This window comes from Lagopus muta (assembly GCF_023343835.1).
Source record: "Lagopus muta isolate bLagMut1 chromosome 3 unlocalized genomic scaffold, bLagMut1 primary SUPER_3_unloc_2, whole genome shotgun sequence".
NCBI classification, from domain to species: Eukaryota; Metazoa; Chordata; class Aves; order Galliformes; family Phasianidae; genus Lagopus; species Lagopus muta.
The window spans coordinates 52162-79560 of NW_026040151.1; the positions used below are offsets into that span (position 1 = coordinate 52162).

General features: G+C 56.6%; 2 protein-coding genes across 2 annotated transcripts; one reads left to right on the plus strand and one right to left on the minus strand.

Moving 5' to 3' along the window:
* Nucleotides 1-191: 191 nt before the first annotated feature.
* LOC125687459 (ATP-dependent DNA helicase Q4-like) lies at nt 192-8423 on the minus strand. Its single transcript, XM_048932612.1, has 6 exons — nt 8225-8423; nt 5109-5142; nt 4934-5004; nt 3649-3783; nt 817-1101; nt 192-263 (listed from the first exon to the last, which is right to left on the minus strand). Exons 1-6 carry the CDS (start codon nt 8306-8308, stop codon nt 192-194), a joined length of 681 nt encoding a protein of 226 aa, XP_048788569.1. The 5' UTR covers nt 8309-8423.
* Nucleotides 8424-8551: 128 nt separating this feature from the next.
* On the plus strand, nt 8552-20214 carry LOC125687461 (leucine-rich repeat-containing protein 14-like). Its single transcript, XM_048932616.1, is given in 5 exon segments — nt 8552-8596; nt 11209-11476; nt 11478-11542; nt 15154-15744; nt 18631-20214. Coding segments are annotated over 4 exon segments (1428 nt in total). The 5' UTR covers nt 8552-8596; nt 11209-11248; the 3' UTR covers nt 19175-20214.
* The last annotated feature ends 7185 nt before the right edge of the window (nt 20215-27399 follow it).

Below are 27399 nucleotides of genomic sequence, written 5' to 3' on the forward strand. Positions count from 1 at the left end.
TGTCCCCTCTTTGTGTCCAGCTGTTCCCATTTGGGGTCTCAGAGTCCCCTCTTCCCATCCTGGTGCCCCCATTTGGGGTCCTGGTCCCCTCACTCCAGATCTTGTCCCCTCTTCCCATCCTAGCGCCCCCATTTGGGGTCCTGGTGACCCCTCCTCCTGTCCTGCTGTCCCCATGTCGGGTCCTGGTCCCCTCACTCCAGGTCTTGTCCCCTCTTTGTGTCCAGGTGCCCCAATTTCAGGTCCCATTGTCCCCTCTTCCCATCCTGGTGCCCCCATTTGGGGTCCTGGTGCCCCCATTTTGGGTCCTTGTGACCCCTCTTCCTGTCCTGCTGTCCTCACTCCCCTCCTTGTCCCCTCCTCCTGTCCTGGTGTCCCCATGTTGGGTCCTGGTCCCCTCACTCCAGGCCTTGTCCCCTCTTTGTGTCCAGGTGCCCCAATTTCAGGTCCCAGTGCCCCCATTTTGGGTCCTGGTGACCCCTCTTCCTGTCCTGCTGTCCTCACTCCAGGTCTTGTCCCCTCTTTGTGTCCAGCTGTTCCCATTTGGGGTCTCAGAGTCCCCTCTTCCCATCCTGGTGCCCCCATTTGGGGTCCTGGTGACCCCTCTTCCCATCCTGCTGTCCTCACTCCAAGTCTCGTCCCCTCTTCCCATCCTAGCGTCCCCATTTGGGGTCCCTGTGACCCCTCTTCCCATCCTGCTGCCCTCCCTCCATGTCTCACCCCTTCTCCCTGCCCCAATGTCCCCATTTCGGGTCCCACAGCCCCCATTCCCCCCTCCCAGCCCCCATGCCGCCCCTCTTGGCACCCATCGCTCCCCACCCCACATCCCTCCGCCCCCTGGCAGCGCCGCAGCCACCCTGGATCCAGCGACCCCAATCTCCGCGCCACCATTTCCTTCAGCTTCCGGAATCGATCCGCTTGGGGTCGAGGCCTCGATCCTGCAGTCAGGACGACGGGGCGCAGACGGCGCACGGCGCCTGGGAGGCCTGGGGCCGAATCATCGTCATCGTCGCCATCGTTGCTCGGGGAGGCGGCGCTGCGCCACGGTGCTGCGGTTTTCCTCCTGCAGGCCAGGCTCCTCTTCACCGCCGACGGCGCCTCCTCCTGGGGACGGGCAGGGAGGAATGGGGGTGAAGCCACGTGGGAGCCTCCGCAGCCCCAAAACGCCTCGGTTCCACCTCTGAGCTGCCAGGATCTGTGGGGTCAGATCTCACATCCTCACCCCCCGACGCTTCTGGAGCAACGCGGCCCTCTGCTGGAGGAACAGATCCACTGCCCAACCCACAGCCCCACATCTGTAGGGCAGCACACATGTCACAGCCCCACATCTATAGGGCAGCACATGTGTCACAGCCCCACATCTATAGGGCAGCATGCATGCCACAGCCCCACATCTGTAGGGCCAAGCCCACCCCACAGCCTCAAATCCATAGGGCTGCGCCCACCCCACAGCCCCACATCTATAGGGCAGCACACATGCCACAGCCCCACATCTGTAAGGCAGCACACATGTCACAGCCCCACATCTATAGGGCCAAGCCCACCCCACAGCCTCAAATCTATAGGGCAGCACGCATGCCACAGCCCCACATCTATAGGGCAGCACACATGCCACAGCCCCACATCTATAGGGCAGCACACATGTCACAGCCCCACATCTATAGGGCAGCACACGTGCCACAGCCCCACATCTATAGGGCAGCACACATGCCACAGCCCCACATCTATAGGGCAGCACACATGCCACAGCCCCACATCTATAGGGCAGCACACGTGTCACAGCCCCACATCTATAGGGCAGCACGCATGCCACAGCCCCACATCTATAGGGCTGCACACATGTCACAGCCCCACATCTATAGGGTCATGCCCACCCCACAGCCCCACATCTATAGGGCAGCATGCATGTCACAGCCCCACATCTATAGGGTCATGCCCACCCCACAGCCCCACATCTATAGGGCAGCACACGTCACAGCCCCACATCTATAGGGCAGCATGCATGCCACAGCCCCACATCTGTAGGGCCAAGCCCACCCCACAGCCTCAAATCCATAGGGCTGCGCCCACCCCACAGCCCCACATCTATAGGGCTGCACTCACCCCACAGCCCCACATCTATAGGGCAGCACACATGTCACAGCCCCACATCTATAGGGCCAAGCCCACCCCACAGCCTCAAATCTATAGGGTTGTGCCCAACCCACAGCCCCACATCTGTAGGGCAGCACACATGCCACAGCCCCACATCTATAGGGCTGCACCCATCTCACAGCCCCACATCTATAGGGCTGCACCCACCCCACAGCCCCACACCTGTAGGGCAGCACACGTGCCACAGCCCCACATCTATAGGGCTGCACCCACCCCGCAGCTCAACACCTATGGGGCTGCACCCACCCCACAGCCTCAAATCAATAGGGCTGCACCCACCCCATAGCCCCACATCTGTAGGGCCATGCCCACCCCACAGCCCCACATCTGTAGGGCTGCACCCACCCCACAGCCCCACACCTGCAGGGTAGCACACATGCCACAGCCCCACATCTATAGGGCTGCACCCACCCCACAGCCCCACACCTGTAGGGCAGCACACATGCCATAGCCTCAAATCTATAGGGCTGCATCCATCCCACAGTCCCACAGTTACAGGACTTATGCCCACCCCGCAGCCCCACATCTGTAGGGCTGCACCCACCCCACAGCTCAACACCTATGGGGCTGCGCCCACCCCACAGACTCAAATCTATAGGGCCGCACCCACCTCACAGCCCCACATCTATAGGGTTGTGCCCACCCCACAGCCCCACATCTATAGGGCTGCACCCACCCCACAGCCCCACACCTGTAAGGCAGCACACATGTCACAGCCCCACATCTATAGGGCTGCGCCCACTCCACAGCCCCACACCTGTAGGGCAGCACACATGCCACAGCCCCACATCTATAGGGCTGCACCCATCCCACAGCCCCACATTTACAGGACTTGCGCCCACCGCACAGCCCCACACCTGTTGGGCTGCGCCCACCCCACATCTGTAGGGCCATGCCCACCCCAACAGCCCCACATCTATGGGGCTGCACCCACCCCACAGCCCCACATCTATAGGGCTGTGCCCACCCCACAGCCTCAATTCTATAGGGCTGCACTCACCCCACAGCCCCACATCTATAAGGTCGTGCCCACTTCACAGCCCCACACCTGTAGGGCAGCACACGTGCCACAGCCCCACATCTATAGGGCTGCAGCCACCCCACAGCTCAACACCTATGGGGCTGCGCCCACCCCACAGCCCCACACCTGTAGGGCCATGCCCACCCCACAGCCCCACATCTATAGGGCTGCGCCCACCCCACAGCCCCACACCAGTAGGGCAGCACACATGCCACAGCTCCACACCTATGGGGCTGCGCCCACCCCACATCTGTAATGCCATGCCCACCCCAACAGCCCCACATCTATAGGGCTGCGCCCACCCCAACAGCCCCACATCTATGGGGCCATGCCCACCCCACAGCCCCACACCTGTAGAGCTGCGCCCACCCCACAGCCCCACATTTACAGGACTTACGCCCACCCCACATCTGTAGGGCCATGCCCACCCCACAGCCCCACATCTATAGGGCTGCGCCCACCCCACAGCCCCACACCTGTAGGGCCGTGCCCAGGTTGGCCTTCAGCCTCATCCCGTAGAGCTGTGCTGACGCTGCTGCTGCTGCTGGCTGCTGCCGCATCCCGGGGAGCTTCGGCTGCCGGTTGAGGTGCGACCCCCAGCAGCCCCAGTCCTGAGATGGGGACACAAAGTGGGGATGGTGCAGGACGGCAAGGGGGGGCAGCAGGACGGGGGGGGGGGGGGGGCAATAAAGGGGGGGCAGCCAGGAGTTGGGGGCCATGATTTAAGGGGGGGGGGGAGGGGCTGCCAAGAGGGGGCAACCAAGAGTTGGGGGAGGGCAACCAAGAGTTGGGGGGTGGGCAACCAAGAGGTGGCCATGATTTGGATGTGGGCTGCCAAAATGGGGGTGGGCAACCAAGAGTTGGGGGAGGGCAACCCTGGTGGCCACCTCTTGAACTGGGGGTGGGCAACCAAGAGTTGGAGGTGGGCCACCAAGAAATGGCCACTGTGAGTTGGGGGTGGGCAACCAAGAGGGGGCAACCAGGAGTTGTGGCCATGATTTGGGGGCTGGGCTGCCATGATGGGGCCACCAAGAGTTGGGGGTGGGCAACCAAGAAGTGGCCAAGAATTGGAGGTGGGCAACCAAGAAGTGGCCACCAAGAGTTGGGGTGGGCAATCAAGAGCTGGGGGTGGGCAACCAAGAGTTGGGGGTGGGCAACCAAGAGTTGGGGGTGGGCAACCAAGAGAGGTGACCACCATAACTTGAGGGTGGGTCACCAAGAGCTGGCCACCAAGAATTGGGGTGGGCAACAAAGAGTTGGGGGTGGGAAACCAAGAAGTGGCCACCATGAGTTGGGGGTGGGCCACCAAGAGCTGGTCACCAAGAATTGGGGGTGGGGCACCAAGAGTTGGCCATGATTTGAATGTGGGCTGCCAAGAATTGGGGGTGGGCAACCAAGAGTTGGGGGTGGGCAACCAAGAGTTGGCCATGATTTGAATGTGGGCTGCCAAGAATTGGGGGTGGGCAACCAGGAAGTGGCCACTGTGAGTTGGGGGTGGGCAACCAAGAGCTGGGGGCACTGAGTTGGGCTGCAGGCCGCCATGATGGAGGGGCTACAAGGTGCCGTGAGTTGGCCACGGAGCGCCAGCATGGAGAGGGGCCACGGGTCACCGTGGGGGAAAGCCACCAAGAATTGGTCACCAAAGGGGCCTTGGGCCATCAAGGGGGCCTTGGGCCATCAAGGGGGCCTTGGGCCACCAGGAGCTGGCCGCAGGTAGCCACAGGGACGGGCCTTCCCTTTGTGAGCCCTCAGCGTTGGTACCTGCTGTGCCGCAGGGCTCTGCTGTGCGAGGTCCGAGCGCTGCTTCAGCTGCCGGTACTCCCGGTACAGCCCTGCGAGAGGAGCAAGGCAGGGCCGTGGTAATTAATCCGGGCGATTAGGAGGTAATTAATTAGGGGGAATGAGGGATAAGGAGGGCCCGCAGCGCCACGCTCACGTTTGGTGTCCTCTGAAGCCGCCGCCACGTCGGCCTGCGAGGGGAAACAGAGCAGAGCGTTCGTTTGGGTCGAAAGGCAGAAAAAGAGGCGATTTTGGGGGTGGGACTGCACAAAAAATGGCACAACAGCCACAAAAAAACACCAAGGAAGGCCAGTTTGGGGCAGGAGGGGCCAGGAGAGGCACTTATGGGGCAGGAAGGTGCCAGAAGAGGCACTTATGGGGCAGAAACGCCCCCCAAAAGCACAAAAAAGGACATTTTGGGGGTGGAAATGCCCTGAGAAGCACCAAACGAGGCACTTTTAGGATGTAAAGGAAGGAATTTAGGGATAGAAACCCACCCAAAAGCACCAGAAAAGGCTTTTTTGGAGCAAAACAGGCCGAAAAGAGGCACTTCTGGGGTACATCTGCACTTAAAGAGAAACTCTGGGGGCAGAAATAGGCCAAAAAGCACCAATAAAGGCCATGTTTTGAGAAAAACGCCCCCAAAGGGGCCCTGAGGGGACAGAAATGCCCTCAAAAAGGCCATTTTGAGGCAGAAATACCCCAAAAAGCACCAAAAAAGGCTCTTTTAGGGGCAGAACAGCCCAAAAAAAGGCACTTTTGGGGTACGTCTGTCCCTGAAGAAGCCCTATGGGGACAAAAATACCCCATAAGCAGCAAAAAAGGACATCCTGGGGGCAGAAATACCCCAAAAATCACCAAGAAAGGCCAATTTAGCACAGAAAAAAAAACAAAAGCAGCAAAAAAGGCCATTTTAGGGGCAGAAATACTCCAAAATCACCCAAAAAGACTCACTTGGGGTCAGAAATACCCCAAAAAGCACCATTAATAGGCATCTTGGGGCAGAAAGACCACAAAAAGCACCAGAAAAGGCCATTTTGGGGTCAGAAATACTCCAAAAGCACCAAAAAAGATCTATTTGGGGGAGAAAGACCCCAAAAAACACCAAAAAAAGGTGATATTGGGGGCATAACAGCCCCAAATGTGGCACTTTTAGGGTACATCTGCCTTTGAAGGGACCCTTCTGCAATAGAAACACCCCAAAAAACACCAAAAATGCCCATTTGGGGATTAGGAATACACCAGAAGAACAAAAAAAAAGGCAATAATGGGGCAAAAATATCCCTAAAAGCACCAAAAAAGGCCAAATTGGGATAGAAACACCCCAAAAGCACCAAAAAAAGGCCATTTTAGGGGCAGAAAGACCCCATAAGCATCAATAAAGGCCATCTTGGGGCTGAAAGACCCCAAAAATCACCAGAAAAGGCCATTTTGGGGTCAGAAATACTCCAAAAGCACCAAAAAAGGCCAATTTAGCACAGAAACACCCCAAAAACACCCAAAAAGGCCATTTTGAGGGCAGAAAGACCCCATAAGCAGCAATAAAAGCCATCTTGGGGCAGAAAGACCCCATAAGCATCAATAAAGGCCATCTGGGGGCTGAAAGACCCCAAAAATCACCCAAAAAAGGCCATTTGGGGGCAGAAAGACCCCATAAGCATCAATAAAAGCCATTTTGGGGCAGAAAGACCCCAAAAAAACACCATGAAAAGCCATCTTGGAGGCTGAAATAACCCAGAATCACCCCAAAGGGCCAATTTAGCACAGAAACACCCCAAAAGCATCAAAAAAGGCCATTTTGGGGGCAGAAAGAGCCCATAAGCATTACTAAAAGCCACCTGGGGACAGAAAGACCCCAAAAAGCACCAAGAAAGGCCATTTTGGGGTCAGAAATACTCCAAAAGCACCAAAAAAGGCCAATTTAGCACAGAAAAACCCCAAAAGCAGCAAAAAAGGCCATTTTAGGGGCAGAAAGACCCATAAGCAGCAATAAAAGCCATCTTGGGGCAGAAAGACCCCCAAAAAACACCATGAAAAGCCATCTTGGAGGCAAAAATAACCCAAAATCACCCCAAAAGGCCAATTTTGCACAGAAAAACCCCAAAAGCAGCAAAAAAGGCCATTTTGGGGGCAGAAAGACCCATAAGCAGCAATAAAGGCCATCTTGGGGCAGAAAGACCCCAAAAAACACCAAGAAAGGCCATCTTGGGGTCAGAAATACTCCAAAAGCACCAAAAAAGGCCAATTTAGCACAGAAACACCCCCAAAAGAAGCAGAAAAGGCCATTTTGGGGACAGAAAGACCCCATAAGCAGCAATAAAAGCCATCTTGGGGCAGAAAGACCCCATAAGCATCAATAAAGGCCATCTGGGGGCTGAAAGACCCCAAAAAGCACCAGAAAAGGCCATTTGGGGACAGAAAGACCCCAAAAAACACCAATAAAGGCCTACTTAGCACAGAAAAACCCCAAAAGCAGCAAAAAAGGCCATTTTAGGGGCAGGAAGACCCATAAGCACCAATAAAGGCCATCTTGGGGCAGAAAGACCCCAAAAAACACCATGAAAAGCCATCTTGGAGGCTGAAATAACCCAGAATCACCCCAAAAGGCGAATTTAGCACAGAAACACCCCAAAAGCATCAAAAAAGGCCATTTTGGGGGCAGAAAGAGCCCATAAGCATTACTAAAAGCCACCTGGGGACAGAAAGACCCCAAAAATCACCAAGAAAGGCCATCTTGGGGTCAGAAATACTCCAAAAGCACCAAAAAAGGCCAATTTAGCACAGAAACACCCCAAAAACACCAAAAAAGGCCATTTTGGGGGCAGAAAGACCCATAAGCACCAATAAAAGCCATCTTGGGGCAGAAAGACCCCATAAGCATCAATAAAGGCCATCTGGGGGCTGAAAGACCCCAAAAAACACCAGAAAAGGCCATTTGGGGGCAGAAAGACCCCAAAAAACACCAATAAAGGCCTACTTAGCACAGAAAAACCCCAAAAGCATCAAAAAAGGCCATTTTAGGGGCAGAAAGACCCATAAGCACCAATAAAGGCCATCTTGGGGCAGAAAGACCCCAGAAAGCACCATGAAAAGCCTATTTCGGGGCGGAAATACCCCAAAACTCACAAAACAATGTCATTTTGGGGCAGAAATACCCCAAAAAGCACCCAAAAAAGCCCGTTTGGGGCAGAAAACCCCCCAGAGACCCTGTGAGACCCCCCAGAGGCCCTGTGAGGCCCCTCAGACCCCCCCCCCCCCCGGTTCCCCCCTCACCTTTCCCGGTTTCCGGCCGTTCTCCCGTTCGAAAACCACCTCCCAGCCCTTCAGCATCGCCCGCAGTTCGCACAGCCGCTCCATGGGTTCAGATTCGGTTCCGTTCCGCTTCGGTTCGGACCCTCAGAACCGCTCCACTTCCTCCGTTCCCATTCCTTTCCCTCAGCGCTACGATCCGCCGCGAACTTCCCGCTCTCCTTTCTCTCCACCAATAGAAACGCCGGAAAGGAGACGGGCGGTCGGATGAACCAATGAGAAGAGCAAAAAGAGCGCAATCCCGCCTTTCGTCTCCTCTGATTGGAGGAGAGCGGGGAGTCAGTGCGCAGAGGCGGAAGTGAGGAGGGAACGGGGCGGCGGCGGCGCTGAGGAGCGGTGAGAGGAGCCGGGGGGGGGAGGGGTTCTATGGGGGTCCTGGGGGGGGGTCTATGAGGGTCCTGGGGGGATTATGGGGCTGTGTGGGGCTCTATGGGGGGTTCTGGGGGGATTATGGGGCTCTATGGGACTCTATGGGGGTTATGGGTGTCTCTGGGGGGTCCTGAGGAGGTTATGGGGTTCTATAGGGCTCTGTGGGGGTTATGGGGCTCTTGGGGGGTCCTGTGGGGGTCCTGTGGGGATTATGGGGCTGTGTGTGGGTCCTGAGGAGGGTTATGGGGTTCTATGGGGGATCCTGTGGGGGTTTTGGGCCTCTATGGGGGTCCTAAGTGGGTTATGGGGCTCTATGGGAGTCTATGGGGGGTCCTGTGGGGATTCTGAGACTCTGGGGGAGGTCCTATGGGGGTTTTGGGGCTCGATGGGGGTCCCAAGTGGGTCATGGGGCTCTATGGGGGTTTATGGAGGGTCTGTGGGGATTAATGGGGCTCTATGCGGGGTCCTATGGGGGTTTTGGGGTTCTATTGGGGACCTGAGTGGGTTATGGGGATCTATGGGGGGTCCTGTGGGGATTCTGAGACTCTTTGAGGGGGTCGTATGGGGGTTTTGGGGCTCTACAGTGGTCCTAAGCAGGTTATGGGGGTCTGTGGGGATTATGGGGCTCTATGTGGGGTCCCATGGGGGTTTTGGGCCTCTATGGGGGTCCTAAGTGGGTTATGGGGCTCTATGGAAGTCTATGGGGGGTTCTGTGGGGATTCTGAGGCTCTATGGGAGGTCCTATGGGGGTCCTATGGAGGTTTTGAGGCTCGATGGGGGTCCTGAGGGGGTTATGGGCCTCTATGGGGAATTATGGAGGTCTATGGGGGGGTCTGTGGGGATTATGGGGCTCTATGAGGGGTCCCATGGGGGTTTTGATCCTCTGTGGGGATCCTGTGTGGGTAATGGGGCTCTATGGGAGTCTATGGGGGGTCCTGTGGGGATTCTGAGACTCTGCGTGGGGTCCTATGGGGGTTATGGGGCTCTATGGGGGTCCTAAGTGGGTTATGGGGGTCTGTGGGGATTGTGGGGCTCTATGTGGGGTCCCATGGGGGTTTTGGGCCTCTATGGGGGTCCTGAGGGGGTTATGGGGCTCTATGGGAGTTATGGGGTCAGTGGGGATGATGGGACTGTGTGGGGCTCTATGGGGCGGATCCTTTCGGGGGTTTTGGGGCTCTATGTGGGCCTAGGGTTAAGGACAGCATGGGAGTCTCATTCTGGGGGTAATATGGGGGTCTCAGGGTTGGGGGTGCCATGGGGAACCCATTATGGGGTGGGGGGTCAGGGTTGGGGGTCAGTGGGGATCTCAGGGTTGGGAGGTGGCATGGGGAAGCCATTTTGGGGGGGGGATCAGATTTGGGGGTCAGTGTCAGGGTGTCAGGGTTGGGGGGTGCCATGGGGAACCCATTATGGGGGGGGGTCAGGGTTGGGGTCAGCGTGGGGGTCTCAATCTTGGGGTCTTAGGGTTGGGGGACCCATAATGGGGGATGGTCAGGTGCCATGTCCAGGAGAGACCCCCATATTACCCCCAGAATGAGACCCCCACGCTGACCCCAACCCTGACCCCCCACCCATAATGGCTTCCCCATGCCACCCCCCAACCCTAAGACCCCCACAGACCCCCAAATTTGACTCCCCCGCCCCCCATAATGGCTTCCCCATGGCGCCTCTAAGATGCCATGAAGGACCCATAATGGGGGATGGTCAGATGTGGGGTCTGTGGGGGTCTCAGGGTTGGGGGTTGGCATGGGGAACCCATTATGGGGGCTCCAGGGTTGGGGTCAGCGTGGGGGTCTCATTCTGGGGGTAATGTGGGGGTCCCTCCTGGACATGGCACCTGACCATCCCCCATTATGGGTCCCCCAACCCTGAGACCCCCAGAATGAGACCCCCACGCTGACCCCAACCCTGACCCCCCCCCCATAATGGGTTCCCCATGGCACCTCTAAGATGCCATGAAGGACCCATAATGGGGGATGGTCAGATGTGGGGGTCTGTGGGGGTCTCAGGGATGGGGGGGGTGCCATGAAGAACCCATTATGTGGTCAGATTTGGGGGTCTGTGGGGGTCTTAGGGTTGGGGGGTGGCATGGGGAACCCATTATGGGGGTTCCAGGGTTGGGGTCAGCGTGGGGGTCTCATTCTGGGGGTAATATGGGGGTCCCTCCTGGACATGGCACCTGACCATCCCCCATTATGGGTCCCCCAACCCTGAGACCCCCAGAATGAGACCCCCACGCTGACCCCAACCCTGACCCCCCCCCCCATAATGGGTTCCCCATGGCACCTCTAAGATGCCATGAAGGACCCATAATGGGGGATGGTCAGATGTGGGGGTCTGTGGGGGTCTCAGGGTTGGGGAGTGGCATGGAAAACCCATTATGGGGGCTCCAGGGTTGGGGTCAGTGCAGGGATGTCGGGGTGCCACGGAGGAGCCATCTTGAGGCCGGCCTCAGATTTGGGGCTCGGCGTGGGGGGCTCAGCGTGAGTGGGAGCCCCGGTTCACCCGCTGTCGATCACTCAGAGCGCCGGCTCCCCCGTTATCCATCCCTGTGACCCCATTTTTATCCCTTTCCCCAGCCCCACAGCCGCCCCACATCCCCGCCGGTGCCCCACCACCATGACCACCACCACCACCACCACCACCTCCTCCCTCGTCTCGCTCTGCGCCCGCCGCCTGGTCGCCCACCTCCCCAGCGCCCGCCGCTCTCTGCCGCTGCTCCCCGCCGAGTTGTACCCCGCTCTGCTCCAGGCTGCCCTCCTGGACTGCCGCGTTCCCCTCCTGCAGGACCTGGTGAGCTCCTGGCCTTTCCCAATCCTCTCCCTACGCTGCGACCCCCATCGCCACCCCCGACCAGCTCTGCGTCCAGGCTGTTCTCCTGGCCGTCACCGCGGGGCTGCGGTCCGACGCCGGGTAGGTGACCGAGTTGGGATGGTTGGGAGGGTGGGGTGTTGGTTGGTTTTTCCTTTCTGGGGAGGTGGTTTTGTCTTATTTTTTGTTGTTGTTGGGTGGTGGTTGTGCCTGGTTGGGGGGTGATGTGTGGTGCTGATGGGTTTGGAGGGCGTAGGGGGATGGGGGTGGTTGGATCGGCTGCGGTTGTCGCCAAATCGGTTGTTGGTCGATGTTGGGTTGGTCGTGGTTGTCGTAGGATGGGTTGTGGTCGTCACCAGGTCAGCTGTGGTTGTTGTGGGATGGTTGTGGTCGTTGTTATTGGGTCGGCTGTGGTTGTAGGAACGGTTGTGGTTGTCACCAGATCGGTTGTGGTTGTCACTGGGTTGGTTGTGGTCGTTGTTGGGTTGGTTGTGGTTGTAGGACTGGTCGTGGTCGTCGCCAGATCAGCTGTGGGATGGTTGTGGGATTGGTTGTGGTGGTTGTCATTGGCTCAGCTGTGGTTGTAGGGCTGGTTGTGGTTGTCATTGGGTTGGTTGTGGTCGTTGTTGGGTTGGTTGTGGTTGTAGGACTGGTCGTGGTCGTCGCCAGATCAGGTGTGGGTGTCATAGGATCGGTTGTGGGCATCATTGGGTCGGCCTTGGTTGTGGTTGTCACCAGATCAGTTGTGGTTGTTGTCATTGGGTCAGCTGTAGCTGTGGGATTGGTTGTGGTTGTCGTTGGGTTGGTTGTGGTTGTAGGATTGGTTGTGGTTGTACCAGATCAGCTGTGGGATGGTTGTGGGATTGGTTGTGGTGGTTGTCATTGGCTCAGCTGTGGTTGTAGGATTGGTTGTGGTCATCGTTGGGTCGGCCTTGGCTGTGGTTGTCACCAGATCAGGTGTGGTTGTTGAAGGATTGGTCACCAGATCGGTTGTGGTTGTCGTAGGATGAGTTGTAGTTGTTGTCATTGGGTCAGCTGTGGTTGTGGGATTGGTTGTGGTTGTCATTGGGTCAGCTGTGGTTGTGGGATCGGTTGTGGTTGTCATTGGGTTGGTTGTGGTTGTGGGATTGGTCATGGTTGTCACTAGATCAGCTGTGGTGGTTGTGGGATGGTTGTGGTGGTTGTTATTGGGTCGGCTGTGGTTGTAGGAACGGTTGTGGTCATCACCAGATCGGTTGTGGTTGTCACTGGGATGGTTGTGGTCGTTGTTGGGTTGGTTGTGGTTGTAGGACTGGTCGTGGTCGTCGCCAGATCAGCTGTGGGATGGTTGTGGGATGAGTTGTGGTGGTTGTCATTGGCTCAGCTGTGGTTGTAGGGCTGGTTGTGGTTGTCATTGGGTTGGTTGTGGTCGTTGTTGGGTTGGTTGTGGTTGTAGGACTGGTCGTGGTCGTCGCCAGATCAGGTGTGGGTGTCATAGGATCGGTTGTGGGCATCATTGGGTTGGCCTTGGTTGTGGTTGTCACCAGATCAGGTGTGGTTGTTGTAGGATCAGTTGTGGTTGTTGTCATTGGGTCAGCTGTGGTTGTGGGATTGGTTGTGGTTGTCATTGGGTTGGTTGTGGTTGTGGGATTGGTCGTGGTTGTCACTAGATCAGCTGTGGTTGTTGTGGGATGGTTGTGGTCGTTGTTATTGGGTTGGTTGTGGTTGTAGGAACGGTTGTGGTCATCACCAGATCGGTTCTGGTTGTCACTGGGTTGGTTGTGGTCGTTGTTGGGTTGGTTGTGGTTGTAGGACTGGTCGTGGCCGTCACCAGATCAGCTGTGGGATGGTTGTGGGATGAGTTGTGGTGGTTGTCATTGGCTCAGCTGTGGTTGTAGGGCTGGTTGTGGTCATCGTTGGGTTGGCTGTGGTTGTGGGATGGGTCGTGGTCGTCACCAGATTGGTTGTGGGTGTCATAGGATCGGTTGTGGGCATCGTTGGGTCGGCCTTGGCTGTGGTTGTCACCAGATCAGGTGTGGTTGTTGAAGGATTGGTCACCAGATCGGTTGTGGTTGTCGTAGGATGAGTTGTAGTTGTTGTCATTGGGTCAGCTGTGGTTGTGGGATTGGTTGTGGTTGTCATTGGGTTGGTTGTGGTTGTGGGATTGGTTGTGGTTGTCACCAGATCAGCTGTGGTTGTTGTGGGATGGTTGCGGTGGTTGTTATTGGGTCGGCTGTGGTTGTAGGAACGGTTGTGGTCATCACCAGATCGGTTGTGGTTGTCATTGGGTTGGTTGTGGTTGTAGGACTGGTCGTGGTTGTCACCAGATCAGCTGTGGGATGGTTGTGGGATGAGTTGTGGTGGTTTTCATTGGCTCAGCTGTGGTTGTAGGGCTGGTTGTGGGCATCGTTGGGTCGGCCTTGGTTGTGGTTGTCACCAGATCAGGTGTGGTTGTTGAAGGATTGGTCACCAGATCGGTTGTGGTTGTCGTAGGATCAGTTGTAGTTGTTGTCTTTGGGTCAGCTGTGGTTGTGGGATTGGTTGTGGTTGTCATTGGGTCAGCTGTGGTTGTGGGATCGGTTGTGGTTGTCATTGGGTTGGTTGTGGTTGTGGGATTGGTCGTGGTTGTCACTAGATCAGCTGTGGTTGTTGTGGGATGGTTGCAGTGGTTGTTATTGGGTCGGCTGTGGTTGTAGGAACGGTTGTGGTCATCACCAGATCAGTTGTGGTTGTCATTGGGTTGGTTGTGATCATTGTTGGGTTGGTTGTGGTTGTAGGACTGGTCATGGTTGTCTCCAGATCAGTTGTGGGATGGTTGTGGGATGAGTTGTGGTGGTTGTCATTGGCTCAGCTGTGGTTGTAGGGCTGGTCGTGGTGGCCATGAAATCAGGTGTGGTTGTTGTGGGGTGGTTGTGGTCATTGGATTGGCTGTGGTTGTAGGATCGTTTGTGGTCATCACCAGATCAGGTGTGGTTGTTGTAGGGTCGGTTGTGGTTGCTTTCCTCAGCTCACCTGTGGTTGTAGGTTCAGTTGTGGTTGTTGTAGGGCCGCGGTCGTCACCAGGTGTGTTTGTGGTAGGGGGGTTGGGTCAGAAAGACCGAAGGAAGGAGGGTTGTGATGGAGAGATGTGGGTTGGATGGGTGGAAGGAGAAGGTTTGGGTCAATCAGAAGGAAGGAGGGTTGGGTTGGATGGGTCTGGATTGGAGGGGTGGAACAGGAGGGTTGGGTTGGATGGACAGAAGGGTGGTTGTGATGGACAGATGTGAGTTGGATGGATGGAAGGGGGGTTGGGTCGGATTGGACAGAAGGAAGGAAGGTTGGGTTGGACAAATATGAGGTGGATGGATGGAAGGAGGAGGCTTGGGTCAATCAGAAGGAAGGAGGGATGGGTCAGATGGATTTGGATTGGATGGATGGAAGGGGGGTTGGGTTGGATGGACAGAAGGATGGTTGTGATGGACAGATGTGAGTTGGATGGATGGAAGGGGGAGTTGGGTTGGATGGACAGAAGGATGGTTGTGATGGACAGATGTGAGTTGGATGGAAGGGGGAGTTGGGTTGGATGGATTTGGATTGGATGGATAGAAGGGGGGTTGAGTTGGATGGACGGAAGGAGGGTTGGGTTGGATGGATATGGGTGGGACAGAGGGAAGAAGGCGGCTTGGGTCAATCAGAAGGAAGGGGGGTCGGGTCAGACGGGTGGAAGAAATGCTGGCACCTTTCTCCTCCCTCAGCCCACGGCCATGTCTGCGTGTGCTGGACATGACCGGCATCCAGGACGGTGCCGAACACGGTCCGGACAGCGTCACCCTGTGGTCGAGGACAGTACTGCTGGCCAAAGCCTGCCTGGAAGCCTCACAACGCCGAACCGAACCGCGTGGCACCAAAGATCAGAAGGGTTCCCCGGTGCCTGCAGTGGAAATCCGCGTCGACCTCTTTGTCAACAGCACCTCCGGGGCCATCCTGAGGGCGGCCCTACGGGGCAGAGGGGCCCTACGCCTGCGCTGCCGTGACTTCCACGCCGAGGAGCTTTCCCTAGGAGGCACCTTGGATCTGTTGGAGGCCTTGGAGCCGGTCGGCTTGCGACGCGTCGAGCTGCGCTTCAACAACCTGGGGTTGGCCGGGCTGTGCCAGGTGGTGCCGCGGCTCGCTCGCTTCCCACACCTGGCCAGCTTGAGGTTGCCCTACAGCAACGTGGACGTGAGGAGGCCTGGGATGGAAGATGGGCTGAAGGAGCTGGCGGAAGCGTTGGGTTGGTTGCATGGGCTGAGGGAGCTCAACCTGGGCTCATGCCGGCTGGCGGGGCGGCTGCGGCTGCTGCTGGGGTGAGCACTGCTTTGTGATTCTCATTTCGGGGGGTGATTTGGGGTTTTGGTGCTTGGGGTTCTGTAGATGCTATGAGTGGGGCCTTCTGTGGGGTTTTGATGAAGGTAAGGATGACCCCAACTCAACCTGTAGACATGGATACACGGGTTGTGGGTTTTATTTGGGGAGATTTGGGGCTTTGGTGCTTGGGACTCCGTAGATGCCACAAATCTGCCCTCTTGTGGGGTTTGGTTGATGGTGAGGATGGTCCCAAGTCAACCAGTTGATCTGTTACGGAGTGATGGGTTTTGGTGAAGGTGAGGATGATTCCAAGTCAACCAGTTGGCCATGGAGATGTGGGTTGTGGGTTTTATTAGGGGAGAGTTGGGGTTTTGGTGCTTGGGGTTCTGTAGATGCTGTGAGTTGGCCCTTCTGTGTGGTTTTGGTGATGGTGAGGATGACCCCAACTCAACCTGTAGGCCATGGATCCACAGGTTGTGGGTTTTATTTGGGGACAGTTGGGATTTTGGTGCTTGGGGCTCCATAGATGCCACAAATCTGCCCTCCTGTGGGGTTTTGGTGAAGGTGAGGATGATCCCAAGTCAACCAGTTGGTTGGTTACTGGTTTTGGTGAAGGTGGGAATGATCCCAACTCAACTTGTAGGCCATGGAACCATGGGTTGTGGGTTTTATTTGGGGAGATTTGGGATTTCGTTGCTTGGGACTCCATAGATGCCCTGAGTCGGCCCTTCTGTGTGGTTTTGGTGATGGTGAGGATGATCCCAACTCAACCTGTAGGCCATGGAACCATGGGTTGTGGGTTTTATTTGGGGAGATTTGGGGCTTTGGTGCTTGGGGCTCCGTAGGTGCCGCAAATCTGCCCTCCTGTGGGATTTTGGTGAGGTTGAGGATGACCCCAACTCACCCAGTTGGTTGGTTATGCGTTTTGGTGAAGGTATGAGTGGTCCCAAGTCAACCAGTTGGCCATGGAGATGTGGGTTGTGGGTTTTATTTGGGGAGATTTGGGGCTTTGGTGCTTGGGGCTCCGTAGATGCCACAAATCTGCCCTCCTGTGGGGTTTGGTTGATGGTGAGGATGGTCCCAAGTCAACCAGTTGATCTGTTACGGAGTGATGGGTTTTGGTGAAGGTGAGGATGATCCCAAGTCAACCAGTTGGCCATGGAGATGTGGGTTGTGGGTTTTATTAGGGGAGAGTTGGGGCTTTGGTTCTTGGGGTTCTGTAGATGCTATGAGTCGGCCCTTCTGTTGGCTTTTGTTGAAGGTGAGGATGACCCCAACTCAACCTGTAGGCCATGGAACCACAGGTTGTGGGTTTTATTTGGGGAGACTTGGGGCTCTGGTGCTTGGGGCTCCATAGATGCCACAAATCTGCCCTCCTGTGGGGTTTGGTTGATGGTGAGGATGGTCCCAAGTCAACCAGTTGATCTGTTAAGGAGTGATGGGTTTTGGTGAAGGTGAGGATGATCCCAAGTCAACCAGTTGGTTGGTTACTGGTTTTGCTGAAGGTGGGAATGGTCCCAACTCAACCAGTTGGCCATGGAGATGTGGGTTGTGGGTTTTATTTGGGGAGATTTGGGGCTTTGGTGCTTGGGACTCCGTAGATGCCACAAATCTGCCCTCCTGTGGGGTTTGGTTGATGGTGAGGATGGTCCCTACTCAACCAGTTGATCTGTTACGGAGTGATGGGTTTTGGTGAAGGTGGGAATGGTCCCAACTCAACCAGTTGGCCATGGAGATGTGGGTTGTGGGGTTTATTTGGGGAGATGTGGGGTTTTGGTGCTTGGGGTTCTGTAGATGCTATGAGTTGGCCCTTCTGTTGGCTTTTGTTGAAGGTGAGGATGACCCCAACTCAACCTGTAGGCCATGGAACCACAGGTTGTGGGTTTTATTTGGGGAGATTTGGGGCTTTGGTGCTTGGGGCTCCGTAGATGCCACAAATCTGCCCTCCTGTGGGGTTTGGTTGATGGTGAGGATGGTCCCAAGTCAACCAGTTGATCTGTTACGGAGTGATGGGTTTTGGTGAAGGTGAGGATGATCCCAAGTCAACCAGTTGGCCATGGAGATGTGGGTTGTGGCATTTATTTGGGGAGATGTGGGGCTTTGGTGCTTGGGGTTCTGTAGATGCTATGAATTGGCCCTTCTGTTGGCTTTTGTTGAAGGTGAGGATGACCCCAACTCAACCTGTAGGCATGGATCCATGGGTTGTGGGTTTTATTTGGGGAGATTTGGGGCTCTGGTGCTTGGGGCTCCATGGATGCCACAAATCTGCCCTCCTATGGGATTTTGGTGAGGTTGAGGATGACCCCAAGTCAACCAGTTGGTTGGTTATGGGTTTTGTTGAAGGTATGAGTGGTCCCAACTCAACCAGTTGGCCATGGAGATGTGGATCGTTGGTTTTATTTGGGGAGATTTGGGATTTCGTTGCTTGGGACTCCATAGATGCCCTGAGTCGGCCCTTCTGTGTGGTTTTGGCGATGGTGAGGATGATCCCAACTCAACCTGTAGGCATGGATCCACAGGTTGTGGGTTTTATTTGGGGAGGTTTGGGATTTTGGTGCTTGGGACTCCATAGTAGCCATGAATTGGCCCTTCTGTGTGGTTTTGGTGAAGGTGGGGATGACCCCAACTCAACCTGTAGGCATGGATCCACAGGTTGTGGGTTTTATTTGGGGAGATTTGGGGTTTTGGTTGCTTGGGACTCCATAGTAGCCATGAATTGGCCCTTCTGTGTGGTTTTGGTGATGGTGAGGATGATCCCAACTCAACCCGCTGGCCACGGAGACGCAGCTTATGGGTTTTATTTGGGGAGATGTGGGGTTTCGTTGCTTGGGGCTCCATAGACGACGCATCCCTTGACCCACAGCTTCTCCTCATCCCCCCTTCAGGTCCCTGCGGCGCCCATTGGAGAGCCTGGAGCTTCCCTTCTGCCACCTCCAGCCCTGCGACCTCACCTTCCTGGCCCACAGCCCTCACGCCCCGGCCCTGAAGAAGCTCGACCTGAGCGGCCACGACCTCTCCTCCTCCCTCCTCCCTCCCTTCCTCCATCTCCTCCCGGCCGTCTCCTCCTCCCTCCGCCATTTGGACGTGGCCGAATGTCACCTCGGCGACCGCCACCTCCCCGTCCTGCTGCCGCCTCTCAGGCTCTGCGTCCACCTCTCCTACCTCGGCCTCTTTGGCAACCGCTTGTCCTCCGCGGGCCTGAAGGTTCTGCTGGAGGGGACCCTGCCCCTGTCCTCCCTTCGCCTCGTCGTCCACCCCTACCCCACGGATTGCTGCGACAGCCACGATGGGGACGGCGACGTCCCTGAGGGCTGCGTGGCTGCGCTGCAGGAGGAGCTGCGGGGGATGCTGCGCTGCGCTGGCAGGGAGGAGGAGGTGTGGACCTGCAGCCTGCAGCATCACGGCGGGTCCGACTTCTTTGTGCTGTGAGGTGCGGTGACAAAGGGACGCAGAGGGACAAAGGGGCGGCAGGAATGGCGGCCAAGGGACGGCGGGACATGAGGGGACAAAGGGACAACGGGAGATGTGGTGATGAAGGAACAACCGGGACAAAGGGACGGCAGGAGATGTGGTGATAAAGGAACAACCAGGACAAAGGGACAGCAGGAGTGGTGATAAAGGAACAAGTGAGAGGAGTGGTGACAAAGGGACACAGAGGGACAAACGGACGGCAGGAATGGTGACCAAGGGATGGCGGGACATGAGGGGACAAAGGGACACCGGGAGATGTGGTGACAAAGGAACAACCAGGACAAAGGGACAGCAGGAGTGGTGATAAAGGAACAACCAGGACAAAGGGACAGCAGGAGTGGTGATAAAGAGACAACTGGGAGGTGTGGTGACAAAGGGACGCAGAGGGACAAAGGGACGGCAGGAATGGCGGCCAAGGGACGGCGGGACATGAGGGGACAAAGGGACACCGGGAGATGTGGTGATAAAGGAACAACCAGGACAAAGGGATGGCAGGAGTGGTGATAAAGGAACAAGTGAGAGGAGTGGGGACAAAGGGACACAGAGGGACAAAGGGACGGCAGGAATGGCGGCCAAGGGATGGCGGGACATGAGGGGACAAAGGGACACCGGGAGATGTGGTGATAAAGGAACAACCAGGACAAAGGGACGGCAGGAGTGGTGATAAAGGAACAAGCAGGAGGAGTGGTGACAAAGGGACGCAGAGGGACAAAGGGACGGCAGGAATGGTGACCAAGGGATGGTGGGACATGAGGTGACAAAGGGACACCAGGAATGGTGATAAAGGAACAACCAGGACATGTGGTGACAAAGGAACAAACAGGACAAAGGGACAGCAGGAGATGTGGTGACAAAGGGACAGCAGGAGTGGTGATAAAGGGACAACCAGGACAAAGGGATGGCAGGAGTGGTGATAAAGGAACAAGTGAGAGGAGTGGGGACAAAGGGACACAGAGGGACAAAGGGACGGTAGGAATGGCGGCCAAGGGATGGCGGGACATGAGGGGACAAAGGGACAGCAGGAGATGTGATAAAGGAACAACCAGGACAAAGGGACGGCAGGAGATGTGGTGATAAAGGAACAACCAGGACAAAGGGACAGCAGGAGTGGTGATAAGGGGACACAGAGGGACAAAGGAACATCAGGAATGGTGACCAAGGGACACCAGGACATGAGGTGACAAAGGGACAGCAGGAGCGGTGACAAAGGGATGCAAGGAGGACTGGTGACAAAGGGACAACCAGGACAAAGGGACGGCAGGAGTGATGATAAAGGAACAAGCGAGAGGAGTGGTGACAAAGGAACACAGAGGGACAAAGGGACGGCAGGAATGGCAACCAAAGGACAGCAGGACATGAGGGGACAAAGGGACAACCAGGACAAAGGGACGGCAGGAATGGTGACCAAGGGATGGCGGGACATGAGGGGACAAAGGGACACCGGGAGATGTGGTGATAAAGGAACAACCAGGACAAAGGGACGGCAGGAGTGGTGATAAAGGAACAAGCAGGAGGAGTGGTGACAAAGGGACGCAGAGGGACAAAGGGACGGCAGGAATGGTGACCAAGGGATGGTGGGACATGAGGTGACAAAGGGACACCAGGAATGGTGATAAAGGAACAACCAGGACATGTGGTGACAAAGGAACAAACAGGACAAAGGGACAGCAGGAGATGTGGTGACAAAGGGACAGCAGGAGTGGTGATAAAGGGACAACCAGGACAAAGGGATGGCAGGAGTGGTGATAAAGGAACAAGTGAGAGGAGTGGGGACAAAGGGACACAGAGGGACAAAGGGACGGTAGGAATGGCGGCCAAGGGATGGCGGGACATGAGGGGACAAAGGGACAACAGGAGATGTGGTGACAAAGGAACAACCAGGACAAAGGGACGGCAGGAGTGGTGATAAAGGAACAAGTGAGAGGAGTGGTGACAAAGGGACACAGAGGGACAAAGGGATGGCAGGAATGGCGGCCAAGGGATGGCGGGACATGAGGGGACAAAGGGACACCGGGAGATGTGATAAAGGGACAACCAGGACAAAGGGATGGCAGGAGTGGTGATAAAGGAACAACCAGGAGATGTGGTGACAAAGGAACAAACAGGACAAAGGGACAGCAGGAGATGTGGTGACAAAGGCACAGCAGGAGTGGTGATAAAGGGACACAGAGGGACAAAGGGACGGCAGGAATGGCGGCCAAGGGACGGCGGGACATGAGGGGACAAAGGGACAGCAGGAGATGTGATAAAGGAACAACCAGGACAAAGGGACGGCAGGAGATGTGGTGATAAAGGAACAACCAGGACAAAGGGACAGCAGGAGTGGTGATAAGGGGACACAGAGGGACAAAGGAACATCAGGAATGGTGACCAAGGGACACCAGGACATGAGGTGACAAAGGGACAGCAGGAGCGGTGACAAAGGGATGCAAGGAGGACTGGTGACAAAGGGACAACCAGGACAAAGGGACGGCAGGAGTGATGATAAAGGAACAAGCGAGAGGAGTGGTGACAAAGGAACACAGAGGGACAAAGGGACGGCAGGAATGGCAACCAAAGGACAGCAGGACATGAGGGGACAAAGGGACAACCAGGACAAAGGGACGGCAGGAATGGTGACCAAGGGATGGCGGGACATGAGGGGACAAAGGGACACCGGGAGATGTGGTGATAAAGGAACAACCAGGACAAAGGGACAGCAGGAGTGGTGATAAAGGAACAAGTGAGAGGAGTGGGGACAAAGGGACACAGAGGGACAAAGGGACGGCAGGAATGGTGACCAAGGGATGGCGGGACATGAGGGGACAGAGGGACAGCAGGAGATGTGGTGATAAAGGAACAACCAGGACAAAGGGACGGCAGGAGTGGTGATAAAGGGACACAGAGGGACAAAGGGACGGCAGGAATGGCGGCCAAGGGACGGCGGGACATGAGGGGACAAAGGGACAACAGGAGATGTGATAAAGGAACAACCAGGACAAAGGGACGGCAGGAGTGGTGATAAAGGAACAAGCGAGAGGAGTGGGGACAAAGGGACACAGAGGGACAAAGGGACGGCAGGAATGGCGGCCAAGGGACGGCGGGACATGAGGTGACAAAGGGACAGCAGGAGATGTGGTGATAAAGGAACAACCAGGACAAAGGGACAACAGGAGTGGTGATAAAGGAACAAGTGAGAGGAGTGGGGACAAAGGGACACAGAGGGACAAACGGACGGCAGGAATGGTGACCAAGGGATGGCAGGACATGAGGTGACAAAGGGACAGCAGGAGCGGTGACAAAGGGATGCAAGGAGGACTGGTGACAAAGGGACAACCAGGACAAAGGGACGGCAGGAGTGGTGATAAAGGAACAAGCAGGAGGAGTGGTGACAAAGGGACACAGAGGGACAAAGGGACGGCAGGAATGGTGACCAAGGGATGGGCGGGACATGAGGGGACAAAGGGACAGCAGGAGATGTGGTGACAAAGGGACAGCAGGAGTGGTGATAAAGGGACACAGAGGGACAAAGGGACGGCAGGAATGGTGACCAAGGGACCACCAGGACATGAGGTGACAAAGGGACAGCAGGAGCGGTGACAAAGGGATGCAAGGAGGACTGGTGACGAAGGGACAACCAGGACAAAGGGACAGCAGGAGTGGTGATAAAGGAACAACCAGGACATGTGGTGACAAAGTGACAACCAGGGACAAAGGGACCACCAGGAAAGGTGGTGACAAAGGGACAGCTGAAGGAGTGGTGACAAAGAGACAACCCAGGACATATGGTGACAAAGGGGACAACCAGGAGGAGTGGCGACAGGCATGCAAGGAGAAGTGGTGACAAAGGGACAGCCAGGACATATGGTGACAAAGGGACACAAAAGGGACAAAGGGACACCAGGAGAGGTGGTGACAAAGGGACAGCTGGAGCAGTGGTGACAAAGGGATGCAAGGAAGAGTGGTAACAAAGGGACAGCAGGAGGAATAGTGACAAAGGGACAGCAGGAGTGGTGACAAAGGGACAACCAGGACAGAGGGACACCAGGAGAGGTGGTGACAAAGGAACAAGTAGGGACATATGGTGACAAAGTGACAACCAAGAGGTGTGGTGACAAAGGGACAGCAGGAGTGGTGATGAAGGAACAACCAGGACATATGGTGACAAAGGGACACCAAGAGGAGTGGTGACAAAGGGACAGCAGGACATATGGTGACAAAGGGATGCAAGGAAGTGGTGACAAAGGGACAGCAGCAGTGGTGACAAAGGGATGCAAGGAAGAGTGGTGACAAAGGGACAGCAGGAGGAATGGTGACAAAGGGACAACCAGGACATATAGTGACAAAGGGGACAGCAGCAGTGGTGACAAATGGACCAACCAGAAGGGTGGTGACAAAGGGACAGCAGGAGGAATGGTGACAAAGGGACACCGGGACAAAGGGACACGCGGGACAAAGGGACAGCTGGAGCAGTGGGTGACAAAGGGGACAACCAGGACATATGGTGACAAAGGGACACAGAGAGGGACAAAGGGACACCAGGAGAGGTGGTGATAAAGGGACAGCAGCAGTGGTGACAAAGGGATGCAAAGAAGAGTGGTGACAAAGGGACAGCAGGAGGAATGGTGACAAAGGGACACCGGGACAAAGGGACAGCTGGATTAGTCGTGACAAAGGGACAACCAGGACATATGGTGACAAAGGGACACACAGGGACAAAGGGGACACCAGGAGAGGTGGTGGCAAAGGGACACCAGGACATATGGTGACAAAGGGATGCAAGGAAGTGGTGACAAAGGGACAGCAGGAGGAATGGGTGACAAAGGGACAACCAGGACAGAGGGACACCAGGAGAGGTGGTGACAAAGGAACAAGTAGGGACATATGGTGACAAAGTGACAACCAGGAGGTGTGGTGACAAAGGGACAGCAGGAGTGGTGACAAAGAGACAACCAGGACATGTAGTGACAAAGTGACAACCAGGAGGAGTGGCGACAAAGGGACAGCAGGAGTGGTGACAAATGGACAACCAGGACATATGGTGACAAAGGGACACACAGGGACAAAGGGACACCAGGAGAGGTGGTGACAAAAGGGACAGCAGGAGGAATGGTGACAAAGGGATGCAAGGAAGAGTGGTGACAAAGGGACAGCTGGAGCAGTGGTGACAAAGGGACACCCAGGACCCACGGTGACAAAGTGGCGCCGGCTGTTGGGACCCCACTGTTGGTATAAAGGTTCGTTTGGCACCTGGGGTGTTTGGTGGCTGAAAGCAGCACCCCAAGGTGGGGGTGGGAATGGGGACAAAGAGGTGACAGCGATGCCACCCCGCGAGTGACACCGCGGTGCTGGGACAGAGGGGGAGCGGGGCAGGAGCCACATTTGGGGTGGAGGAACCCAGGTCCCGTCCCCTTGTCACAGCCTGCCTTGTTTGTCCCGCCTCGACGTGTGGATGGTGCCACCAAAGGGGGGGGGTGGCTTGGGGACGTCGTGTGGGGACGCTGGGAGGGGACATTGGGGACATCACCATGGGGACGCAGGGGACAACGCCATGGGGAGATGGTAGGGATGTAGGGGACGCTGCACAGCTGTGCCATGGGATGGTGGGGGCATCAGCATGGGGACGTTGGGGACAACATCAGGGGGACAATGGGAGGGGACATTGGGGACATTGGGGACATCACCATGGGGGACATTGGGGATGTCACCATAGGGACGTTGGGGACACTGGGAACATCATAGGGACATTGGGGACACCACCATGGGGACACTGGGACAACATGGAGCTGTGCCATGGGATACTGGGGACATCACTATGGGGACATTGTGAGGGGACACTGGGATGTTGGGGACAAGACGAAGCTTGTGCCTTGGCACATTGGGGACATCACTATGGGGACATTGGGGACACTGGGGACATCACAGGGACATTGAGGACATCATGAAGCTGTGCCATGGGACACTGGGGACATCCACACCATGGGGACATTGGGGACCTTGCCACGGGGACATTGGGATGTTGGGGACACCATGTGGCTGTGCCATGGGATGTTGGGGACATCAGTACGGGGACATTGGGGACAACATCATGGGGGCACTGTGAGGGGACAGTGGAACCATGGGGACACTGGGGGACATCATAGGGACGTTGGGGACACCAGGGAGCTGCGCCATGGGATGTCACCTCGCCACCCCCAACCCCCAGGTGACAACACAGCACAGCCAACGTTGCTGGGCTCAGATGCTTTTAGTCCTCCTGCACAGGTGGGGACAACGGGGACACCCGGGGGTCCCTCCCACCCCACAACGATGATGGGGACAGCCAGGGGTCCCCTGCTGTCCCCTTCCTTGTCCTATGGGTTTGGTAGGACCCCCAAGGGTTCCTCTTGTCCCCATGCCCTGGGTTTGGGGGACAAACGGGGACCCTCCCAGGGGTCTCTCCAACCCCCACCCCATAGACTCAGGCATGAAGGGGACCCCCTGGTTGTCCCTCCCACCCCCCATCCCATGGGGTTTGGGGACAACGGGGACACCTGGGGTCCCTCCAACCCCGACCCCCATAACAATGAAGGGGATCCTGAGGGTCCCCCCATCCCTGTCCTATGGGTTTTGAGGGACAATGGGGACCCCCAAAGGACCTCTCCCACCCCCCACCCCATAGACCTCAGGCATGAAGGGACCCCAGCTGTCCCTCTTGTCCCCATCCCATAAGGATGAAGGGGACATCCAGGGGTCCCCCCTTGTCCCCATCCTTGTCCTATAGGTTTGGGGACCCCCAGGGGTCTCTCCCATCCCTACCCCCATAGACTCAAGGATGAAGGGGACGCCCAGCTGTCCCTCTTGTCCCCATCCCACAGGTTTTGGGGACCCCCAGGGGTCTCTCCCACTCCCTCCCCATAGACCCAAGGATGAAGGGGAACCCTGGTTGTCTCTCCCACCCCAATCCCATGGGGTTTAGGGACCCCCAGGAGTCTCTCCCACCCTCAACCCATAGACCCAAGGATGAAAGGGACCCCAGCTGTCCCTCTTGTCCCCATCCCATAAGGATGAAGGGGACATCCAGGGGTCCCCCCCTTGTCCCCATTTCTTGTCCTATAGGTTTGGGGACCCCCAGGGGGTCTCCCCCACTCCCTCCCCATAGACCCAAGGATGAAAGAGGACCCCTGGTTGTCTCTCCCACCCCCATCCCATGGGGTTTGGGGGACAACAGGGACCCCTGGTGTCTCACCCCCCCACCCCATAACAATGAAGGGGATCCTGAGGGTCCCCCATCCCTGTCCTATGGGTTTGGGGACAATGGGGACCCCCCAAGGATCTCTCCCCACCCCCCCACCCCATAGACTCAGGCATGAAAAGGGACCCCAGCTGTCCCCTCTTGTCCCCATCCCATAAGAATTGAAGGGGACTCCAGGGGTCCCCACTTGTCCCCATCCTTGTCCTATAGATTTAGGGACCCCCAGGGGTCTCCTCCCATTCCTACCCCATAGACTTAGGCATGAAGGGGGTCCCCCAGCTGTCCCTCTTCTCCCCCTCCCACGAGATTTGGGGACAACGTGGACACTCTCACCCCCTCCCCATAGACTCAGGCATGAAGGGACCCCAGCTGTCCCCTCTTGTCCCCCATCCCATAAGGATGAAGGGGACTCCAGGGGTCCCCACTTGTCCCCATTCTTGTCCTATAGATTTAGGACCCCCAGGGGTCATCTCCCATCCCTACCCCATAGACTCAAGGATGAAGGGGACCCCCAGCTGTCCCTCTTGTCCCCATCCCACAGGTTTTTGGGGACCCCCAGGGGTCTCTCCCACTCCCCTCCCCATAGACCCAAGGATGAAGGGGAACCCTGGTTGTCTCTCCCAACCCCAATCCATGGGGTTTAGGGACCCCTCCAGGGGTCTCTCCCACCCCTCACCACCATAGACTCAAGGATGAAGGGGACCCCAAGCTGTCCCTCTTGTCCCCCTCCCACGAGGTTTGGGGACAATTTGGACACTCTCCACCCCCTCCCTATAGACTCAGGGATGAAGGGGACCCCAGCTGTCCCTCGTCCGCATCCCATAAGATGAAGGGGACTCCAGGGGTCCCCCCCTTGTCCCCATCCTTGTCCTATAGATTTAGGGACCACCCAGGGGTCTCTCCCACCACCCCTCCCCATAGACCCAAGGATGAAGTGGACCCCCAGCTGTCCCTCTTGTCCCCATCCCAT